The 20826-nt window shown below is 31.9% G+C and overlaps 1 protein-coding gene across 4 annotated transcripts; it reads left to right on the top strand.

The window, feature by feature from the left end:
* The first annotated feature begins 5711 nt into the window (after nt 1-5711).
* LOC107421868 (lysine-specific demethylase JMJ25) lies at nt 5712-19753 on the top strand. 4 transcript variants are annotated; one of them, XM_016031212.4, is made up of 13 exons: nt 5713-6830; nt 6980-7083; nt 7527-7623; nt 7722-7863; nt 8633-8696; nt 8776-9517; nt 10255-10584; nt 12241-12759; nt 13473-13545; nt 13630-13715; nt 17909-18028; nt 18326-18387; nt 19155-19753. In XM_016031212.4, exons 1-13 carry the CDS (start codon nt 5796-5798, stop codon nt 19189-19191), a joined length of 3411 nt encoding a protein of 1136 aa, XP_015886698.1. In that variant the 5' UTR covers nt 5713-5795; the 3' UTR covers nt 19192-19753. The 4 variants fall into 4 exon arrangements, 2 of the variants coding, with proteins under 2 accessions (XP_024931454.1, XP_015886698.1); XM_025075686.3 differs by lacking the exon at nt 10255-10584 and having other exon boundaries at nt 5712-6830; XR_007241945.2 differs by lacking the exons at nt 18326-18387; nt 19155-19753 and adding an exon at nt 15420-16447.
* Nucleotides 19754-20826: the final 1073 nt, after the last annotated feature.

Here is a 20826-nt window from a genome sequence, read left to right as displayed (position 1 = left end):
CTCGATTACATTTGCTCGAGATTCATCCATATGCCTTTGGGATCTAAGCATGTCTTGTTGATTTTTTTTCACAAGTTCATGGTTATGATAAGAAAAAAATTGAGAAGCAACCCAATTGCCATTTTCAATTGTAAACTCTATCATTGCTGAACAATATGTTCTTGTTTTCTAACCTATTAACCTTCCTTACAAAGGAAGGATCAATAGATTTTCGAAAACCATTTTTGAACATACAAAAGATCTTTTTCTTACAATTCCGTTTGCCAATCTTCGATATTTATCTTTATGCACGAACCAAACTCTTTTGCATACTTGTTGTAAAACTTGTATGCTTCATCCTCATTTGGCAGCACCATTCTATTTTTTGGTAACTTCTCCCTTGAGTTAGACAATATTAAAATAACATTATCCTCCTCACCTTCATCACCATCTATATCCTCATATGAGTTTAGTTCACTTTTTATGAGCAACATGTGTTATCATATTGCTTATCACCTATAAATATATTGATAAGAAAATTACAACTAGATTTGAATAACTTGATTTGTAAAAGACAAAGACTTATTTCATCTCTTTTAAATAACTTAGGTAAATTAACTCTATTAAGATTTACATAATTAATCAAAACTTTAATTAGCAACTTTATACAATAAAAACACTAAAAAAATGTAATGATGCCAAAAAGAATTATTGATAACCTAATGTTAGAAGTGATTGAAAGAACAAACTTATTGAATTTTAATTCTTCATGGCTTGCCATATACCTTCCAATTAATTTTTGAGGTAGACACTACCAATATTCCTATTAATTAAAAAAAAATTCAGCGTTGAAGGAAATCTAACTTTTTACTTTATAATTAAAAACTAACACATTAAACATTCTGATTCATGCTTATAAAAGCAAGACATCCTAATATCAACCAGAGCTCTCAAGTCTTTGATGGGAACATCTAGTTTCTTGCATTTTCTTTGAATGAAAAGCTTGATTCTACCAATGGTTTTCTTGTTTATTTCTAAGGCTTAATATATATGTTCATGCTTACATACTTATCTGTTATACCAATTAATATTCCCAGTTTTAAGTTTTTAAAAGCTAGTGAAAGCATTTTAGATACTTCAGTATGACTTCATAGGTATTAGTTAACCACCTATCAAAATACATTCATAAGAACTAAAAATTATTTAGTTAATTTAATAAATTCAATTATATGCACTGCTAATAAATTAGCAAAAAAATTCAGATAGTAGTTTCATGCGGTTTTCTAATGCAAGATTACATACATATCAACACATATCATTTAGCCCCATTCATTATTCTATTTGGATGAGAAATTTTAGCTGCATATGATAGTTTTCTAGCTTAACCTTAATTAGATGACTCAACCGAGATTTTTAGATGTTTGTTTTTTTCCTATTTTATTTCAATGTGAAAAAAAATAATAAATCCATAAATAAAAAATAGGAAAATAGGAAAACAAAGCATCCTACTTCTTTATGTTAACCATGAAAATATGGCTTCTCGACCACTTCAGAACAAATAAAATTATAAATCTTTTAATGATACCTAATATGATAAAATCATTCATGCTTCTAAGCAGTATCATTTTATTAGTTAAAAAGAAAGGGCATTTGAATAATAATAGAGCTATAAAAAACCAAAAAACTCAATTGCATTACATATAGATTTCTTTTCCAAGTTAAATTATTTAAGATGGGAGTGAAGAGGAATCAAAAGCATTATTTATGTAGAAAGGCAAGTACCACCAATTTTTGCCAACTATCTCAAAAGACAATTTGAGAATATTGCTTTTTGCTAAGGTTGTTCAATACTCTAGAAGAGGAAAAATCTTGACTTTTGACGGGTATATTTTTTCATCTCTCACTTTTATTTGTTTTTGGTTTTTTTTAATTTCTCTAAAAAAAAAAAGCGTAACCTAAAAGAAAGCTTATAGAGTGAACTTTTTGCCGTTTGCAACATTTTCTTACATGGAAAAATTGGACAAGTTTCATAATTATAAAGGAAGGAGTTTTGATCTCTTCCTATTCCGAAATTATTAGAAATTTTTCTGATCCTCTGCTATTTAAAATTGTTAAATATTTATACACATGAGTATACAGAAAAAGGAAAAAGTTTTCATTTTTATTTTTATTTTTTAGGTGGTCATACAACAAAGATGGGAAAGATTATTTATTTGATTTTTATACAAATTATTGTCTAAAAATTATTTTTAATATTTTTTATTATTGATTCAAAATTTTTTTTTCATTCTTTATGAAGAAATCATTATATATTTATGTGTAAATATTATTTTTTTTTAATTTTTTTTCTCCCAGATACTTTTGTTGTCTTTTTTAATACCAATAGTCAAATAACTACCAATGCCCTTTCAAGTTCCTTGCACATCCGTTTTTCATTTGGGAATTGATGGAAAAAAAGTTAAATGCCAAAACATGCGAAAACAATAGTTCAAAGGCCAAAATGCAAAAAAGGGTTCAAAGTTTTGAGGATATTAGAGGATATTTTTGCCAATCACCCAAAAATATTATATATTTTAATTTTTTTTAGGATTTTTAATATTTACTGCAATTGGCATCTATAAACCATATCAAAGTTGCATCTTGTGCACTCATATTAATAGGCTTTTGGACAAAAATTAGCTATGAACTAACCATGAAACAAAAATTGAGTTTGGACAGCAAAATGCCAAAAAAAAAAAAAAAATTGGGGATCCAAAAATGTGGAATGTGGTTTAGTTTATGAACCACGAGTCCCATAACCCTAGAATAAATTGACAATTTAGTTTGTGAAAATAAAGTTGATATTGGCATATTTATCCCCCCAAAAAAAAAAAAAATCTAAACTTTATATTATAAATCAAATTCAATACGTATTCTTCAAGAGTGTTGGGGAAAAAAGCATAAATAAAAGAGAAACTGAAACAGTAATTGAATTATAGTTTAAATTAGTAAAATTATATAAATAAATATAGATATAGTGGGTGATAATTAATCTCAAAAAATTACTGATAATTAAAGTTGCGTTATAAATAGAAAAATAATTGACCGTAAAGGGTCCATAAAGTATTGAAGACATTAGTAATTTAGTGCACCAAAAAAGTAAATTATGCAACGTTGCTGGTTATAGAAAAATGAGATATTAACAACGGAGACAAAAAAAGGAGCCCACTAGTTCTCCATCCGGTAAAAATACCTCTCCGTTGTTAAGTTGTTTGGTATTGTAATTGATTTTTAGTTTTTGTTTTTTGTTTAATTATATTTAATTTTCTCATATCAAACATTTATCATTAATTACTGATAGTTAAATTTGTAAATCATTAAATTAACTATTAACTATAACAATTATTATATAACATTTGGCATTAGCACATTATGCGCAATTAAATAAAAAAATTTGAAACAGATATTAAACACTAATCATGAACGAAATGGCACCTGCAATACAATCTAATAATATCACTCTTTTATTAGTTTAATAAAATAAATCATCACCTTATTTCTTTTTTTTTTTCTTGTTCATCTTTGTACTAAGATACTATGGTATTAAAAAATAGTAATAATAAATAAAATAAACTAAATAAAAAAACCCTAACTTTTAAAGATAATTTGTGATTTTATGATTTATCCGTAATGAATATAGAAAAAATAGTAGAATATAATATTTCTATCGTGTAAAAATATCTCTGTATTTTTTAAAATTACAAAAACATTGTTTTTGCTTTACGTGTTCACAATATATCAATCTCTTAAAACATATGTGGCATTTTTAAAATATTCACTCTTGTAGGATACTATATTTTCATCCGAAACACAGTTTGATTAAATTGTGAAAGACATTTATATATTTTTCTGAACTAAATTTTACATGTAATTTTTTTTTTTAATTTTGTACAAAAGAGCTGCCATTCCCAAAAAAAAAAAAAAAGAAAAAAGAAAAAAAAAGACATATGGTATTTTTATAATTTTTTAAAAAATAGTACATCTGTAAAATTGGTACAAAAAGAAAAAAAGAAAAAAGAGAAAAGGTTATCAATGTAATTTTAAAAAAATAAAAGAAGATTAAAATAACAAAAAAATTAGGAGCAATAAAACAAAATAAAATGATAAAAGAAACAAAAAAAAAAAGAAAAAAGAAAAGAAAAGCCCTAGAAATATGAAATTGCGGCACAAAGGGGTTAAGGGATATTGACAATCAAATATTCTGAATTTTATTAAGATTGGCATATTGCATCCTAAATTTTTTTAGTATTTTGTATCCCAAATTTTTTTTTTACTTGCATCATTGATTCTTCTATTAAAAATATATAATGAAATAATCAGGTACCTCGGACGTGATCATCAAACGATAATAGACCATGTAATTTCACTGTTCTCAAATTAGAAATTAAGGTTTCATTTGAGAAATTTCTTTCATCGAAACCTCTTCTCCTTCTTTTTCATCTTCCTTCAATGTTCATGTCTGTTCTCTTTCATTCCTCACATTTTTCACTTTTGACATGCTTTTTCAAATCCAAAACCCATTCTTTTTCTTTTTCTTCTTCTTCTTCTTCCAAACCACCACTCTTAGTAACACCAACAATTTTACAGCTGCAAGAGAATGAAGTTCACTCTCTCTTCTTTCTCGGTATCTATCCTCTTTTTTTTCTTTTTTGGTGTACTCTCTTTGTCTCTTTCTCTCTCTTCTTTTTTTTTGGTGCTCTCTCTCTTTCTTCGTAACTCTCTATATCTCTCTTTATCTCATCTTTTTCTCTGTTCTCTTTTTTTTTTTTACGTACTCTCTCTTTCTTTGTAAATCTCTATGTCTATCTGTCTTTGTTCTTTTTTTTTTCTTTTTTTTTTTTTGTGTGTACTCTCTCTATCTGTCTCCTTTCTCTAACTGATATTTTAGAAAAGCAAAACTCTATTTTAGCAATAGATCGAAACTTTTTTTTTCTCCTTTTTTTTCCTTTAATATTTTTCCTCCACATTTTTTGAATACCAAACAAAGCCTAAAAAGTTTAAAATTACGTGATCTACACTCGTTTAAAGAGCACGTATGAAGTACCTGATCATTCTGTTATACATTTTTAATAGAAAAACTAATGGTGCAAGTAAAAAAAAAATTTGGGATGTAAAATGCCAGAAAAAAATTTAGAATGCAATGTGTCAATCTTAATAAAGTTTGGGATGCTTGGCTATCAATATTCTAAGGGTTAATTACATTGCACACCCTTAAGGTTTTTTTTAATTACAATCGGATATCTTCATATTTATATAATTATATCCGCATCCCTGATAAAACTTTATCCATAATAATGTACTCTCTCTTATGTGGCAGTTAAAATTACTTAAATATCCCTTGTATATATTAATTGAACATGTATTTTGATTTACTTAAAAATATTTAAGTAATTTTAACTGCCACATAAAAAAAAGAATACATTATTATGAATAAAATTTTATTAAAAAAAAATATAAATATAAAAATATTCAATTGTAATTCAAATAAATCTAAAACATATGCAGTATAATTAATCCGTCATTAAAAGTAAAAGAAATTTTTCCAAATTGCCGCCAGTTTTTCAAAATCCACAAAACCCACTGTTTTGTTTTTACGCTACAAATGGTTTGCCAAAACCACCCTTTTGAGTTTTCCCAAACCACTAAAACTCTCTCTCCATTTATCTATATCTATATATATATATGTATATAAACCGAACTCTCTCTTTGTCTCTCTATTTCCCACTCAAAACACTATTTCTGTGTTTCTTCTGGGGCAAGCTAATGCTTCTCCACTCATGGCTAAGAGGGGTAGAAAGCGGCAGCGAAAAGCAGCCACAATGTGCGATGCTACTGGAGACAAAGACAAAGCTCCAGAAACCGATCAGATATGTCTAGATGGTTTCCCAGAAAATTTTCCTTCCGAGGAGAATGATGGGGTTTCTGCGCAGAAAGTGCGAGAATTTGTTGGAATAGAAGAGGAAGTTTTAGAAACTGGCCAGAAAGCTCCTGAAAATAGCGAGGGTTTCCGAGAAAATTTTCTACCGGTGAAGGGTAATGGGGCTTCACCGCAGAAAGAGAGAGAATTTGAAGGAAAAGAAGGTGGGGAAGTTGAAGGGGTTGCTGCGGAGAAGAAGAGAGAGGAAAATGGGAAAGTTGAGGAAGACGATGCCGAGCGAGTTCCTCCAGCTAAGAAGCGCGGACGAAAGCCTCGGAACAAGGAGGCTATCTCGGAAAGTTTGGCTAAAGGTCGAGAAAGCAGGATGGTTCTTGATTTGAACAGTCGGCTGAGGACTCCTGTGAGGAAGGTGGTGTACGATGATGATTTGGGGTCTGAGGAAGATGGAGAAGATTTGGGGAAAAGTAGGCGAAAAGGCAGAGTTAAAAGGAAAACCCTAGAAAATCAGGAGCTAGACGCTGAAAAAGGCCGAGAAAATTGTGAGGATAACGTGGGAGATGAAGAAATGCCTGCTAGTAAAAATAGGGAAGCAATAGAAGGCAAAGGAGGTTGGGTTTTGAAAAGTGCTGAAGGGGTTAAAGTTTATGAGCGGGTTGGAAGGGGCAGGAAAAGAGTGAGATTTAATGAAGTTGATGATTTGGAAGTGAATGGAGGTCTTGGAAGTGGTGGTTGTTTGGATGGAGAAGATGGAAATAATGTCCGCACAAAGGGACCGAAGAAGGGTGTGAAGAGGGGTGGTAGTAGAAAGGGAAATGTGAATGCGCTGCGAAACTTGGAAAATAATGAAAATGGAAGGGACAATTTTGGAGGTTATTCGCTGAGACATGTAAAAGTTTATAGGGAAGAGAAACGAAAGTTAAATAGGAATCCAGAAGTAAGTAGTTTCTCATTCTGTACATTATTCATCATTATTGTCACTGGTTTTCATATTTTATCTTTTTATTATATTCATATATATACACATATATTTTATGCTTAATGAAGTTTTGCATTGTTTCTGATCGTTGATTTTCCTGGATGAAGGAGGCTTTAATGTGTCATCAATGTCAGAGGAATGATAAGGGCCGGGTTATTCGTTGTAAAACCTGTAATAGAAGGCGGTTTTGTGTCCCTTGCATACAAAACTGGTATGTGTTTGTTTTTAATGTTTTTCTCTTATAAATCTTTACTTGTAAAGATGTTTTCGGCATTAAAATGTGGGCCAAATTTGGAGTTGAGTTTGCCGTGGTATAGTTTTATAAGAATCTTGGATTTGTTTCGAGAAGAGTTACATCATCATCATATATTCAGGCATTTTATACATATGGTTATTGGTTCAAAGGTATAATGGATGCAATGCAGTACAATAGATAAATAAAGGATGCAGAAAACAACCTTTTCATAATATTTTCCATTAAGTAAAGTGCTGTTGGAATTTTATGCCTGATTTAGCAGGAAATCTGTATGGGTTGAAATAGTTGATTGTAAATGGTTTCTTTCAGTTTTGATATAAGTTAGCAAACTGGATGAGTTTTTCCTCCATCATGTAGATGTTCTAAGCTTTTACAGGTTTGATTGTTGTGTTTTGTAGGTATCCTGGGTTACCGGAGGAATACTTTGCTGAGAGTTGCGCTGTATGTCGGGGAAATTGCAATTGCAAATCATGCTTGCGGCTGGATGTACCAGTTGTCAGTTTCTTATTTTCTATATATCTCATGAGTATTGCTATTTCTATTTTATATTTATAAAAATGAAATTTTCATAAAATTTTTGTGGTTTATTGTAGGTTGTAAAAAACCTGAAACTAAATATTGAAAATGATGATGAAATTGAGTACTCTAAATATTTGCTTCAAGTGCTTCTTCCATTTTTGAAAAGACTGAATGAAGAACAAGCCTTTGAAAGAGAGATAGAGGCCCGCAGACAAGGTATATTCTGTCTCTGTGAGTTAGGTTTTGGAACTAATTTAAGATTAATTTCTTGTTTCTTTTACAATCATGTGCAAGTGAAAGTTGTTGTTGTAGAAGCCAAATATCATTAAAATGGGCAACAGAGCTTATGGCCAGTTGATTGAGAGGAAAGTAAAATAATAGTGTTTTTTGGGTTTGGTTGTTGGGAGAATATGAGGCCCACCAACTGTTTTCATGCATGAAATACTTCTCTTTATATAACATGCTGCATGTTAGAAGGAAAATGTACTATTTAAAGTTTAAATCATTATTGTATATAAGCTTTTGTTGAAAACCAAACAAATACAAGAAAATCAACTTCTCATTCATTTCCTTTCCTTTACTTTTGTTGAATAATTTCCTGGAAAACTTGCTTGATGGATAAACATTAGCTAAAACTGATTGGAAAAAAATGGTTTTTTATGCAGAACATAGTTTTAAGTTTGCTTTCAGTGAGAGATTTGTTTTTGCTTTGGGTTTTGGGAGTGGGAAGAAGAGATTTTGTGGACAAGGAGTGGCAATAGTTTTATAATTAGAGGACCAATTCATACTGAATAAAAAGTTGTTGTTGTTGTTGTTGTTTTTTTTTTTTTTTTTTTTTTTAAAAAAAAGAAACATTTGGGCTTTATACACACACACACACACACACACACACATATATATATATATATATATATGTATATATGGAAGCTGGTACTGCATTCTATCTTATCTTGTTTAATTTGCTAACTGGATGTCATGTTGGCAGGGTTATCTCCTCCAGAGCTAAAGATACAAAAATCAGATTGTCCTTTTGATGAACGTGTGTATTGGTATGGCCTTCATGGAAAATCTTATATTTAATGGTTATTTAGTAGTCCAATCAATTTTCTTACATATTCTCCTTTGCAGTAACAACTGCAAAACTTCTATCTTTGATTATCACAGAAGCTGTCTGAGTTGCGGTGAATATGACCTTTGTCTTGCATGTTGTCGGGAGATTAGAGATGGAAACTTGCAGGGAGGTGGTGAGGACATTATCATGGAGTATATTAGCCGAGGCCTAGACTATTTGCATGGTGGAAAAGCAATAAGAACTGACATTCCTAGTAGCACTAGCTCTGACAATCAAGTGAACTCTGACAATCAAGTGAAGTCAAAATATGAGTTGAAAGTGAATGAGGATGGAAGCTTTCCTTGCCCTCGAAAGGACACAAATGAATGTGCTGGTGGTCTTCTAGAATTAAGAAGCATCATTTCAGAAAATAAGGTCTCAGAGTTGGTAAAGAAAGCTGAAGAAATATGCAAACTTATGGATGTCTGTGGAACATCTGTACAGCAGTGTTCGTGTTTTAATCCTGCAGGTGTTGTTGATTTAAGCAGTGATCAGTTGAGGAAAGCAGCTTCTCGAGAAGATTCTGGTGACAACTATTTGTACTGTCCTAGGGCCAAAGACATCCAACATCAGGATTTGAAGCATTTCCAGTGGCATTGGATGAGAGGTCAGCCTGTGGTTGTGAGTGATGTGCTTCAAACGGCATCTGGTTTAAGTTGGGAACCATTGGTCATGTGGCGTGCATGTCGTCAAATGCAACACACCAAGCATGGTAAACACTTGGATGTGAAGGCTATTGACTGCTTAGATTGGTGTGAGGTGTGTTTATTATATCTATTCTTCTTTTTCTAAAATTATTGTTCTCTGACATTTTGTTTGCTTATTGTTGAATTGAGTACCTTACTATCGCTTGTGTTGATGTTTCATACTTGTTTGTTTTTCCCTAGAGGCCTATGGAAAATGTTGAAGGGACGTGTTTTTGATAGATTTTCTTGGTAATGTCATATGCATTCTTCTGTCTGATAAAGGCAGAGACATTATATTTGCCATTGCCATTGCTCTAACTTTCCAGGTCAACTGTCATAAAAGTGTTCTGCTTTGGTTATGGATTGAATGCCTTCAAATTTCAGTTATCAATTATAAATTTTTTTTTATAGATGGTTTGAAATTATAAGCACCACTCTGCAATACATGGAAGCTTCTTTCCTTGTTTCCAATCTTGTGGCAATGTGAAACAAGCATTTTGAAAACGAACTAATTCAATTACCGAAATGGAATACTTTATTGTTTGAATGGAATTTTAGGTCTCCTTTATTGCAGTCATGTCTTAATTTATTTGTGTCCTTTTTATTTTTTTTTATTTTTTAATCTTCTATCAAATGTAGCATAGTTGCTTTAAATTTTTGCTTATTAATGAATTTGTAGGCTCTGTGTTTCATTTCTTGTCTTTTTTTCTCTTCAAGTGTTCTTATGACTTTCATTTTTCCCCCCAGTGTAAAATGGTTTCTGCTAGTGTGATTGCAATTTTGTGATATGAATCTTCTAACGAAATGCAGGGAGATATTAATATTCATCAGTTCTTTGTTGGATATACAAAGGGCCGGTATGATAATAAAAATTGGCCTCAGATACTGAAATTAAAGGATTGGCCCCCATCTACTTTATTTGAGGAGCGTTTGCCTCGTCATGGTGCTGAGTTTATCTCTTGCTTGCCATTTAAAGCATATACACATCCTCGTAATGGTCAACTTAACCTTTCTGTCCACTTGCCCAAAGAATGTCTAAAGCCAGACATGGGGCCAAAGACATATATTGCTTATGGTATTGCTCAGGAGCTTGGACGTGGGGATTCTGTGACCAAGCTTCATTGCGACATGTCTGATGCGGTATGTTAGGTTTTGTCGCACATCTCTTACTTGATTATAAACTTTTTTGATTATGAGGGTGCTGTTTGTAAACGTCTCTCCTATCTCTTTCAAAAATTGCAAATTTAACAAGCAGTAGGGTATAAACCTTGGAATTCTTATTAGTTCCAATGCTCAGGCCAGGCCTATTGTGTTTGAGAAAAGAATCATGTTTGGCTGGGCCCAAATTGAAAGCTCTAGGTCAGGTGCCCAAGGCTGTGAGCACCACGGTTGAGCATTGTATCTCAGTCTGGTCACTTGACATCATTTGATGAATTTTAAAGCCTAAAATAAATGAAACTTAACAAAAAATAATATAAAATTTCAGATGGATGGATATATATATAAATTTTTGGCTTTTCTGGGTAATTGATGCAATTTGATAATTTGAAGTACATATGAAAATAAATATATGAATATAAATATTTCATAGTGGGCCTAAGGGTTGGTTTTAGTTCAAGCCTTTTGTTAAGCCCACTGGGCTGAACCATTAATAAAAATTATAGGAACAAGCTTGATCTAACATATTTGGGTGTGCCTTTTTCTTGGTATTTTAGGGTTTGGGTGGAGCTTGGGTGGAGTTTAAAATGAGGAGTCAATTGGGATTTGGGCTAACAGGTCAAAATTTACTCTTAGGAACTTAAATGAATCTGGTAAATGGTGGGAAATGGTGAATGCTGGTGTAGGATATATGACACCACTGCCCAGAGGACATATCTTATGGGTTTGACTTACCCGAAATTTTAATAAGTCTTGTATCTTTTGATGAAAATGCTATATGGAATTGTGAAAATAGGCATAAACATAGGTATTAAACGTTTAATAGACTTTATTTTATGCTCTATTTATTTGAATAACTTTCTCTTGAAGCTTTTGATATTTATTTTTACTATTACTTTTGATGATTGCTTATGATTTTGTTATTTTTCCTATTGTTTTTCTTGACTCTCTAATACAAGTAGGTTTAGTTTATACCTATTTAGATAGACTGCCAATTTTTTAGTCATAGATTATATAATTTCACCTGTGATTATTCTTTCTATCTGATCTCCTTTCTCTATTTTCTTTCCTGTCCTCTCTCTCTTTCTCTTTCTTTCGTTCTATGTCACTTCTACTTGGTCATAACTTCGAACAAAAATATGCAGTATAACCATAAAATAACTGTGAAGTTGGCTTTCGGTCTGCATTTCTCTAGTTTATATATTTGTTTCTAATACATGTAATCTATTGCTCTATTGGTTTAATTGTCATCGGAATGAAATCTTTTGATCTCGAGTAACAGCTGGGGTTTTGATAATATATTTTCACATTTAAAATCAATATAAATGTTTTGCTAATCTTTTCTCTGATGGTTGGGTATGTGATTTATGATTCATAACTTTAGAGGCAAGAGTAAATTGAATCTGGTATATATTGATTATAATTTACTTGGTTTTGAATAGGTTTAATGTCAAACTTTTTTTAATCTTAAGCTTTTAGCTGCATCATATCAGATTTGGGAAATGTGTAGTATGCCATCTTAAAACTTTTAGGGCTAAGGACCAGCAATCTATGCATCTTAAGGGGTACTTATTCTTTTTATACTTTGTCTTTTAAATGTTAAAGTTCCTTATTTTAAATAATTTGTATCTGTTTCAGGTGAATGTTCTGACACACACTGCTGAGGTCACCCTAACACCTCAAGACCTTGCTAATATAGAAAAGCTGAAGAAAAAGCACTTTGAGCAAGACCAAAGAGAAATTTATGGAAATGGTCAAACTGTGGATGAAGGATGCAAAGAGAATCGTTATGATGAACCTTGTAGTCTGGCTACAAACAATCAAAAGCACTATAGCTGTGAATTTGGTGATCCGAACAATATTGCAGCTGCTGAAGAACTGGCTGGTCCAACTATTCAACAGGATGGAGATGCTAGTGATTCTAGTTTTGATGATAGACAAATTTTGAAGGGACTCGAGCCTGTAGTGAATCAAGAGAAAAGTGGTAATAATTGTGAGATATCAATCAACTTTGAAAATGGGCAGGAACGGTTGCAAGCAGCTGAAGGAGGTGCTCTTTGGGACATTTTTCGACGAGAGGATATTCCAAAGCTGCAGAAGTATCTTATGAAGCACTTTAGGGAATTCAGGCATACTCATTGTCGTCCATTGGAACAGGTAGTTGCTTAGTAACTAGTAATTACAGCTTACAATTTCCATTTTAGCTATGAGAACTAAATGGTCATGGGTTAGCTTTTTATGATGGTTATATATGTAACATCAATTTTTAATTTTGGTGTTCTTAATTATTTCAGTGTCCAATATTTTTGTGACATGATATGTGCACTTATTATATCAGGTGTTGTTTGTTATGCTTCTAATTGTTCAAGTATTTATAATCTCTTTTGAAGTTTATTCATTGTGGAAATTTCTTTGATTAGCTTTGAAATGGTCATCTTAGAAAAATTGCATGTGTCTTAGTGCTTCAGAAAAGAATCATAAACTGTTTCAACTTTTAAGTTCTTGTATATTAACTTTACCAAGGCTGAAAAAGGTAAAAGTACGTGAAAATCAGCAATTGTTTAAAATTTTTAGTTCTTTTTGTTGACCCAAGTCTGAATGACGTAAAACTAATTTGAATATCAGTTTTTGTAAACTCACTGAATCTAAATGATGTAAAGACAGTTTGACTATGGCTCACTAGAATGTTATTGGGAATTTTTTTTCAATTGTTTTTGACCACTTGTTTACTTATATGCCATCTGATTATATGACTTTGCAGAACATGTTCAGATTTTCTTCTTTTGTCTGCATGCTCTCTCTCTCTCTCTCTCTCTCTCTCTCTCTCTCTCTCTCTGCCCATTGGTTAATTGTTTCTTTTTGTGGTATAGGTTGTTGACCCCATACATGATCAGACCTTTTATCTGACTCTAGAGCACAAAAGGAAGCTAAAGGAGGAATATGGTTGGTTTCGTGATTGCACATTTTGTTTTTTATTGGCATTGGCAAACATTCTTAATCATTTAATACTTGTATTCTATCTAATAGGAATTGAACCATGGACTTTCATCCAAAATCTGGGAGATGCAGTCCTTATACCTGCAGGCTGTCCTCATCAAGTCAGAAACTTGAAGGTAAATTTTAACCATCAAACGCACCTCTCCCTCCTGTTTGTTGTTGAACAGTGGGTTATAGATTTGTATTTACTTTCTCATATATGTTTAGCTGTGGTAGGGTTTTCATCTATGATTATTATTATTTTCATCTATGATTATTATTATTTTTTCTGTATTTAAGATGTTAATGCTTTCACAGTTAAGACTAAATGCAGGTGCTCTACATTTTTTTTTCTTCTTTTTTCTCATAAATTCTAAAGTTTTGATTTTAAGTCAATTATTTACCTGTCATGGTCTTGCTTTTGGGCTTTTGCTATATGTTTTTCCTTTGTTGCATATATTATCTTTGGCTTGATATTTTATTCAGTATGTGATTGAATTTAGTAAATGGTCACTTATTAGCTAGCTTGCAAAAGCAATTGGTATGAGTAGCATGCAAGTGGAAGAAGCATAAATACCTCATTGGTGTCTATCATGACAATTAGAAGATTACTATGTTTTGATCGATAATAAAATCATATTCAATCATATGATTGATAAGTTTTTCAGTGACCACACCATGCATTTTCTAGTTTACTAATCTTAAAACAAAATCAAGTTATCTTCATGAAGATGAGAGGCTTCTAATGGGAAAAAAAATTGTGTGGGGGAGAGTGAGTGGAAATGTTAGGTTAGGAGAGTTATGGGGTTTTATTTATTTATTTATTTATTTTTTGCAAAACTTGGGATAATGTGTACAATCAAGGGGCATTAAAGGTGAAAATGATCCTTTTTTCCCAAAAGGTCAATTTTCAATTATGCCCCTGAATTTCGGTTATCCCATGAAATTTCCCCTTTCCTACTCAAAAAGCCTTGATGCAACACCTTAATCTCGCCTTCATTGTTGGGTCACCGCAAGCCTCCATTACCTTCGGAAGTTGCCGTAGGCTCTATGCTAGTCCCTCTGTATCAGAAGCTGTTGCGGCCCTGTGCAGTCTAATCTTTGCTTTTTCTTTTGACCCTTAATTGTTTGTTTGGGCCTATATTTGGTTGCTGTCTGGAGGCTTGCTTTTGGACTTGTAATTTTCCTTGTTGAGCCCTAATGATTCGTTGGAGCCTTGATTGCCTGTTTCTTCTGTTGGACTTTTTGGCCTGCTTCTTCTTTATGGGTCTTCATTGTCAGTATGTTGTATTCTTTAGGTGTTATATGAGTTCAGATCTGCTGGCTGACTCCATCTTTTCTTGTGTGTCCCATAACTATTTTCATGACTATTGATAAAATAACTATTTCAATATGTATATATAATTATAATTTTTTTATAAAACTATCTTAGTATGCATGTGTAAGGGTTTGTTTGGAATAGCTTTTGCTTGTTCTGCTTCTCCAGAAGAGCTTTTGGAGAAGCTATTTTTTACTGGCTTTGGTTAAAAGCTCTTTTGGAGGCCTAGAACCCTTATAAAAGATTGTTCAAACACTTTTAAAAGCAGCTTTTAAGCTTTAAAAGCCGAAGCGGTTTCTGAGAAGCTATGTCAAACAGGGTCTAAGTTGAAGATTGATGAGATAGATAAGGAGACAACATATCTCAATTCACCTTATCTATAAATATAAACTTTTTCCAGCTTGCTTCTTTTTTCTTTTTCCAACAAGGTTGTTGGTTTGTATCCCAATTACTTTATCATGCATGACATTAATGAAGAAAGTACTCCCTTTTCCCAACCATATTAACAAGTTTCTCAAATCAGGTGAGTACCATACTCTTCAAGCCACCTTATGAATTGGAAGCGATTGCTTTGCATGGTCACACATAGTCGAGACCTACGTCAAAGGAAAGAGAAGTTGTTCCTTTCATAGACATGAACCTAATAAAAAGACTTGATATATGTGTTTGGAAAGGAGTACTTTACCTCCTTGAAAGATGTATTCTTGATTCTAAGGAGGAGCGAGTGCTGAAGGAATATGATGACAGAACACCGTCTGCGAGAAGGTTTAGCATTGATTACTTCTAAACTAGGCAATAATGGAGCTATTGTAGATTTGAGAGGAACTTCACTTTATGAACTAGCCAACAAAGGTGGTCTTGGTGCAATCGTTGTAAAACATTGAGGCATATGAAGGATCCATGCTAGAAATCTCTGGGAAATCATAATTGCCTAGAAAAGGGAAATGGTGCAAAAATGATGATTTTAGCACCAGGCCCTGAAGCTAGGACTTGTGGATGAACCTAGGACTCGGGGTTTATTGCCAATGGTCATTGCCAACTGGGTTATCCTAAAGGAATTTGATTGAAATCGATGTTTGCCAACTATTAAAAAGGGTCATCATGATGTCTTTTCCACTAATGCGCAAAAAATGGAGGATTCATGAAGGAAGAGATATCTAGCTACAACATTTGTTTGCCTCATTAGAGTAATTAATATGGTGCCTCTTGCTTAATTGGTTGCCTAGTCTCAACTTGGACAATTTGCAACAATAATACCACAAGCACCAACTTGTTTATCAAATTTTCAAGTCTAATCACATGGGAAACTTCATTTTGCTAACAGAAAAATAGGTCATCATGATATCATTTCTGTACCATTTTTATCATGGGTCATCCTGATATCATTTTCGAGTCCAACCACGTGGGAAACTTCATTTAGCTAATGGAAAAATGGGTCATCATGATATCATTTATGTGCCAAAACAATGGGAGGATTCAACAAGGAAGAGATAGAGAAGCTACAATGTTTGTTTGCCTCATTAGAGTACCATGGTGCTTCTAGCTCACTAGGTTGGCTATTTTCATCGTGGACAATTTGCAGCTATAATATTGTAGGCACCGACTTGTTTACCAAATTTTTATATGCCAAGTAATGTGACATTGCCTTATAGGTTTATAATGGTTTCATTAATCAATGCTTGTAGAGCCCATTAATTTTCACATATGATCGTCCTATTACCTTATATGGCATGCAAAAACTTTGGTAAACAATGTGGTGTCTATAGCATTACTTAATTTGCTGATATATATATATATATGTATGTGTGTGTATATGTATGTATGTATATGTATATATTTTTTCATGTTGCAATAATTTCTATTCTAAAAGACATGGGGCATGACTCCAACTCACAACCTCATGCTGTGGATGTGAGTGGCATATGACTGGCCAACCATACTTGACAATTTGCTGATATATTGAATATATTTGATGAAGGGTTTCATTTCAAACAATCACAAGTAAGTTGGAAATGGTAAATATTTATTCACCATTTGGAGGGAAAACAAATAAATCCAGTTTATTTGGGGTTTTTTTTGGGGGGGAAAAAGTATTAATCCATAAATATTTCATTTCTTGATTATCTTACTCTATTTAGATAATTTCTTAATATTCTTTCTATGTCTTTTCAGTGTTCATGAAATGGTCTATGGGCTAATTTGGTATTATTGCAATTCTATAAAAATGATTTGTTAACTGTGTCAGGAAATATAACTTTGAGTCATTAATGTATTGAGTGTGCTTGGAATTAGAGATTATGCTTATCCTCTTTCATTTCTGTTAAGTAATATTTATCTTAGTTTGGAGTTATTATAATATTAAGAGTAATATTCTTTTTTCAATCTGTCGATAGTGTAAAAAATGGACTTCGATGATTTGGGAATCAAAAATCAAGAGATTTTGGAGTATGTTTATTTGTCACTATTGTTGATTATAACATGTCCAATCTAGAGCTGGCATACTGATTATGGATTTCTCTTACCTTTGTAAAGCTAAAAACCTAGATGAGAAATGTGAACTAAGGATTTTGCCAATTAATAATTGACATGACAGCTGTTGAAATACAGTATTTTTCCAAGATAATTAAGGTCATGCTGTTTTTCAAGCATAATTAAATAGTATTAATTAATGATCATAAAGAGTAACTGCAGTTTTTAGGTTCGAGTTGTTGCTAGTTAAATCTTTTTAATGAATGAGTCTATTAGCATAAGAAATGGACTTCAGTTTGATTAAAAATTTTCTCCAACAAGTGAAACTTAAGAATGACTCAGCATACTAAATAAGGGAGATATGAATACTATGATACTCTTTTTTGGTTCCATAAATAATGAAAGCAGAAGGCATCCCAGAATGGGAAGGTTTTTTGGTCGATGTAAACTCTACTTGCTTTATTTATGTCATGTAATTGCTGATTGCTTTGTTTCTGTATGAATAAAGATGTACAAATGATATCTTTTAATGTTTTCTTCCAGTCATGCATTAAGGTTGCTCTTGACTTCGTCTCACCTGAAAATGTTGGTGATTGCATTCATTTGACGGAAGAATTCCGAAAGCTTCCTCCAAATCATAGGTCTAACGAGGACAAATTGGAGGTATGCTGTCTCATTTATTTTTCTTCTATGCTAATTTGGATGGTCATTTCTGCATATTTCTTGTAACAGTTCATATCAATGGATATGATTTATGCATTTAATTTGAAATTATCGTCTTCTGAATTTGACCTCACTATGCAAACAATCTCTCATTTTACATATAGAAGTTGTTTTTGGCATTTCTTTTGTGCAGGGTGGACAAAGTGTTTGTACTTTGTGTGGTATAACATACTTCAAAATAGGTTATCTAATAAGTAATTTGAAAGATCACTTGAAATTCTGCTCCTCTTGAAACAGGTGAAGAAAATGACTTATTTTGCAATGCGGGATGCTGTTGACACTTTGGAAAAAAATGCAAGGTTAGTTTTTTTTTTTTTTTTTTTTTTTTTTTTTTTTTTTTTAATAATTTGCAAGTGAGGTCATACATAATAAATTATAAGTTTTCTTTTCAAAGGTTATAGCTTGGTTTTCCTGAGAAGTATCTTATTTTGAAAATTAATTGTGAAAAGGACCTGCCTTTGCCTCACCTTATGTTCATTCTGCTTTCCAACCATGCTTTATAATAATTTGTTATTATTATTATTATTATTTATTTATTTACTTATTTATTTATTTATTTTTCCTTTTTTCATTCTTTGGTTTGATTAGTGTTTCTATACAACTGATGTTTTGTGCCTATCTTATGGGTTTTTTTGGCTTGTTTTTGGAATCAAAATTTTTTTTGGTCAAATTGTTGATGGAATTGATGGTTAGGTATAATTTGACGCAAGGGAAGGCTTCTAACTTTTGTTGATTTAATTTCTTGTTTATTATTATTATTATTATATTTGTTGTTGTTTTAAATTTCTAGATCACTTATTTATTAATTTTCATTTAGTTTTTTATCAATGCGGTCCTAACCTCAATCGGACTTTTGGTCTTAAGCATATAGTGGAGAAAAAAAACATGAAATGCCATTATTTGAGCTAGATGCTGCTATGTATTTATAGACTCTTTTAACGGTGTTTAGGGCAATGAAAAGTTATTGGTGAAGTAATTTGCTTTCTGTTTATTTTCCTTGTTTTTCTTGTACTTATGTAATGTCATCTTCTGAGATAACTTCTACCATTTCAACTTTGATTTACAGGTCAAAGAAAACTGCCGATTCTGTCTCAGAAAACTGAGTCCTAACTCCTAACCATGTTCCACTAATTATCGAAGATATATCTAACTGAGATATATATTTGTTTTGTGAGCTGTATATATTTGCAGCTGGATCATCCATAGCAGTCTGCTTTTATAACAACTATTACATACGATACGGTACATTATAGGACATGATTTACCATCTTGAGGCTATAATCCGTTCTTGATGTCCCAGCAGTTGTTTTATGTTTTTGCATCAGCAGCTTTGGCAATTTTGTTTAGTTACCATCTCTATAATGAACTAGAAATGTTAATAGGATGATAGTTTAACAGTACTTTGGTTGATATATGACTCTCCTTTAATAGATAATGTTTTGTAGGAATGGCCATTAATATGGAAGGTCTTTTTCTTATTCTTATTTTATAGCAGTATAGGACCTTTGCTTGAGAATTAGGGGGTGGAATTTTTATTCTTATTACTATTATTACTTGTGGCGAATATTTGGAAGGGATCCACTTTTTATGTATCTTTAGATTGTGGTAAGGTTGGTCCACAAATATGAATCAAATTGTTTACAAAATTAAAACGTTCAAATTATATTTGTATTGTGAAAAGTTATTATATTTTCTTTTCGTATGTCTTAGGGAAAAAAATGATGCTTGTATGTTTGTATAACCGTATTTGGTTCAATTAAATTTGGAAAACAGCTAAGGGAAATTTTTCTTGATGCTTAGAATGGATAAGTACGCCAATCTGAAGTAAAATCCCAGGCTAAAGACACACAATGGAACGCTATCCGATGAATAACTCCAGTTTGAACCCTAAAACTGATTTACTTAGTTGTCTTGGATTATGAAACTTGTTAATATGTAAAAATTGACCCAACGGAGTGTTAAGAATGCATATCTACAATGGGCCACATGGCCAACGAACAAGTTCTTTATCATGCAATAAAGTTTCAAAAATACCTTCGAGACAATATCTCGTTATAGTATTTTTTTTTTTATTTTTTATTTATATAAAATTTATATATATATTATTAATTTTACAAAAGGAAAAATTATTATATTAATGAAGTGAAAGATAAGCAAATATCATTTTGGATGGTACTTAGATGCCATATGGGCCCCACCTCCATCTAAATTTTCATAACTTTCTAAATAGATTGCATAAGGAGCTAACCCATGAACCACTATATTTGCGTTTCTTTGAGAGAAAACACACGTAAAGGGTCATGATGCATCGATCTAACATCATGTACCGGGAAACATTATGGTGTTACATTACTAGAATATGTGGAAACAAGTCCCTCCATATTTTCTTTGATAGTTAAAGTTCCTCCATATTTTCTTTGATAGTTAAAGCTCAATATGTGGAACATTGTGGTCAATCTTCTTCGTCAAAGATTTTGCCATTTGCACCTAGCACCTTTCCAAAACTATTAAGTATTGTGGTCTATATTTTATCCCTCATTAAATATCTGAATAAATAAGGAAGGCATACCCAAGATGCTCCATTACAATCACAAAACAATTGAAATTCTATGGTCCAATTTATTTACACTGTTAAAATTTTGACAAATGGATTGGGATACTAATTAAAATATTTTATATCGTTAGATAATATTTTTATTTATTTATTTTATTTCCTATTGAACCCGAATTTAACCGTA

This window comes from Ziziphus jujuba, chromosome 3 (assembly GCF_031755915.1).
Source record: "Ziziphus jujuba cultivar Dongzao chromosome 3, ASM3175591v1".
NCBI classification, from domain to species: Eukaryota; Viridiplantae; Streptophyta; class Magnoliopsida; order Rosales; family Rhamnaceae; genus Ziziphus; species Ziziphus jujuba.
This window is presented reverse-complemented; position numbering and strand designations above follow the sequence as displayed.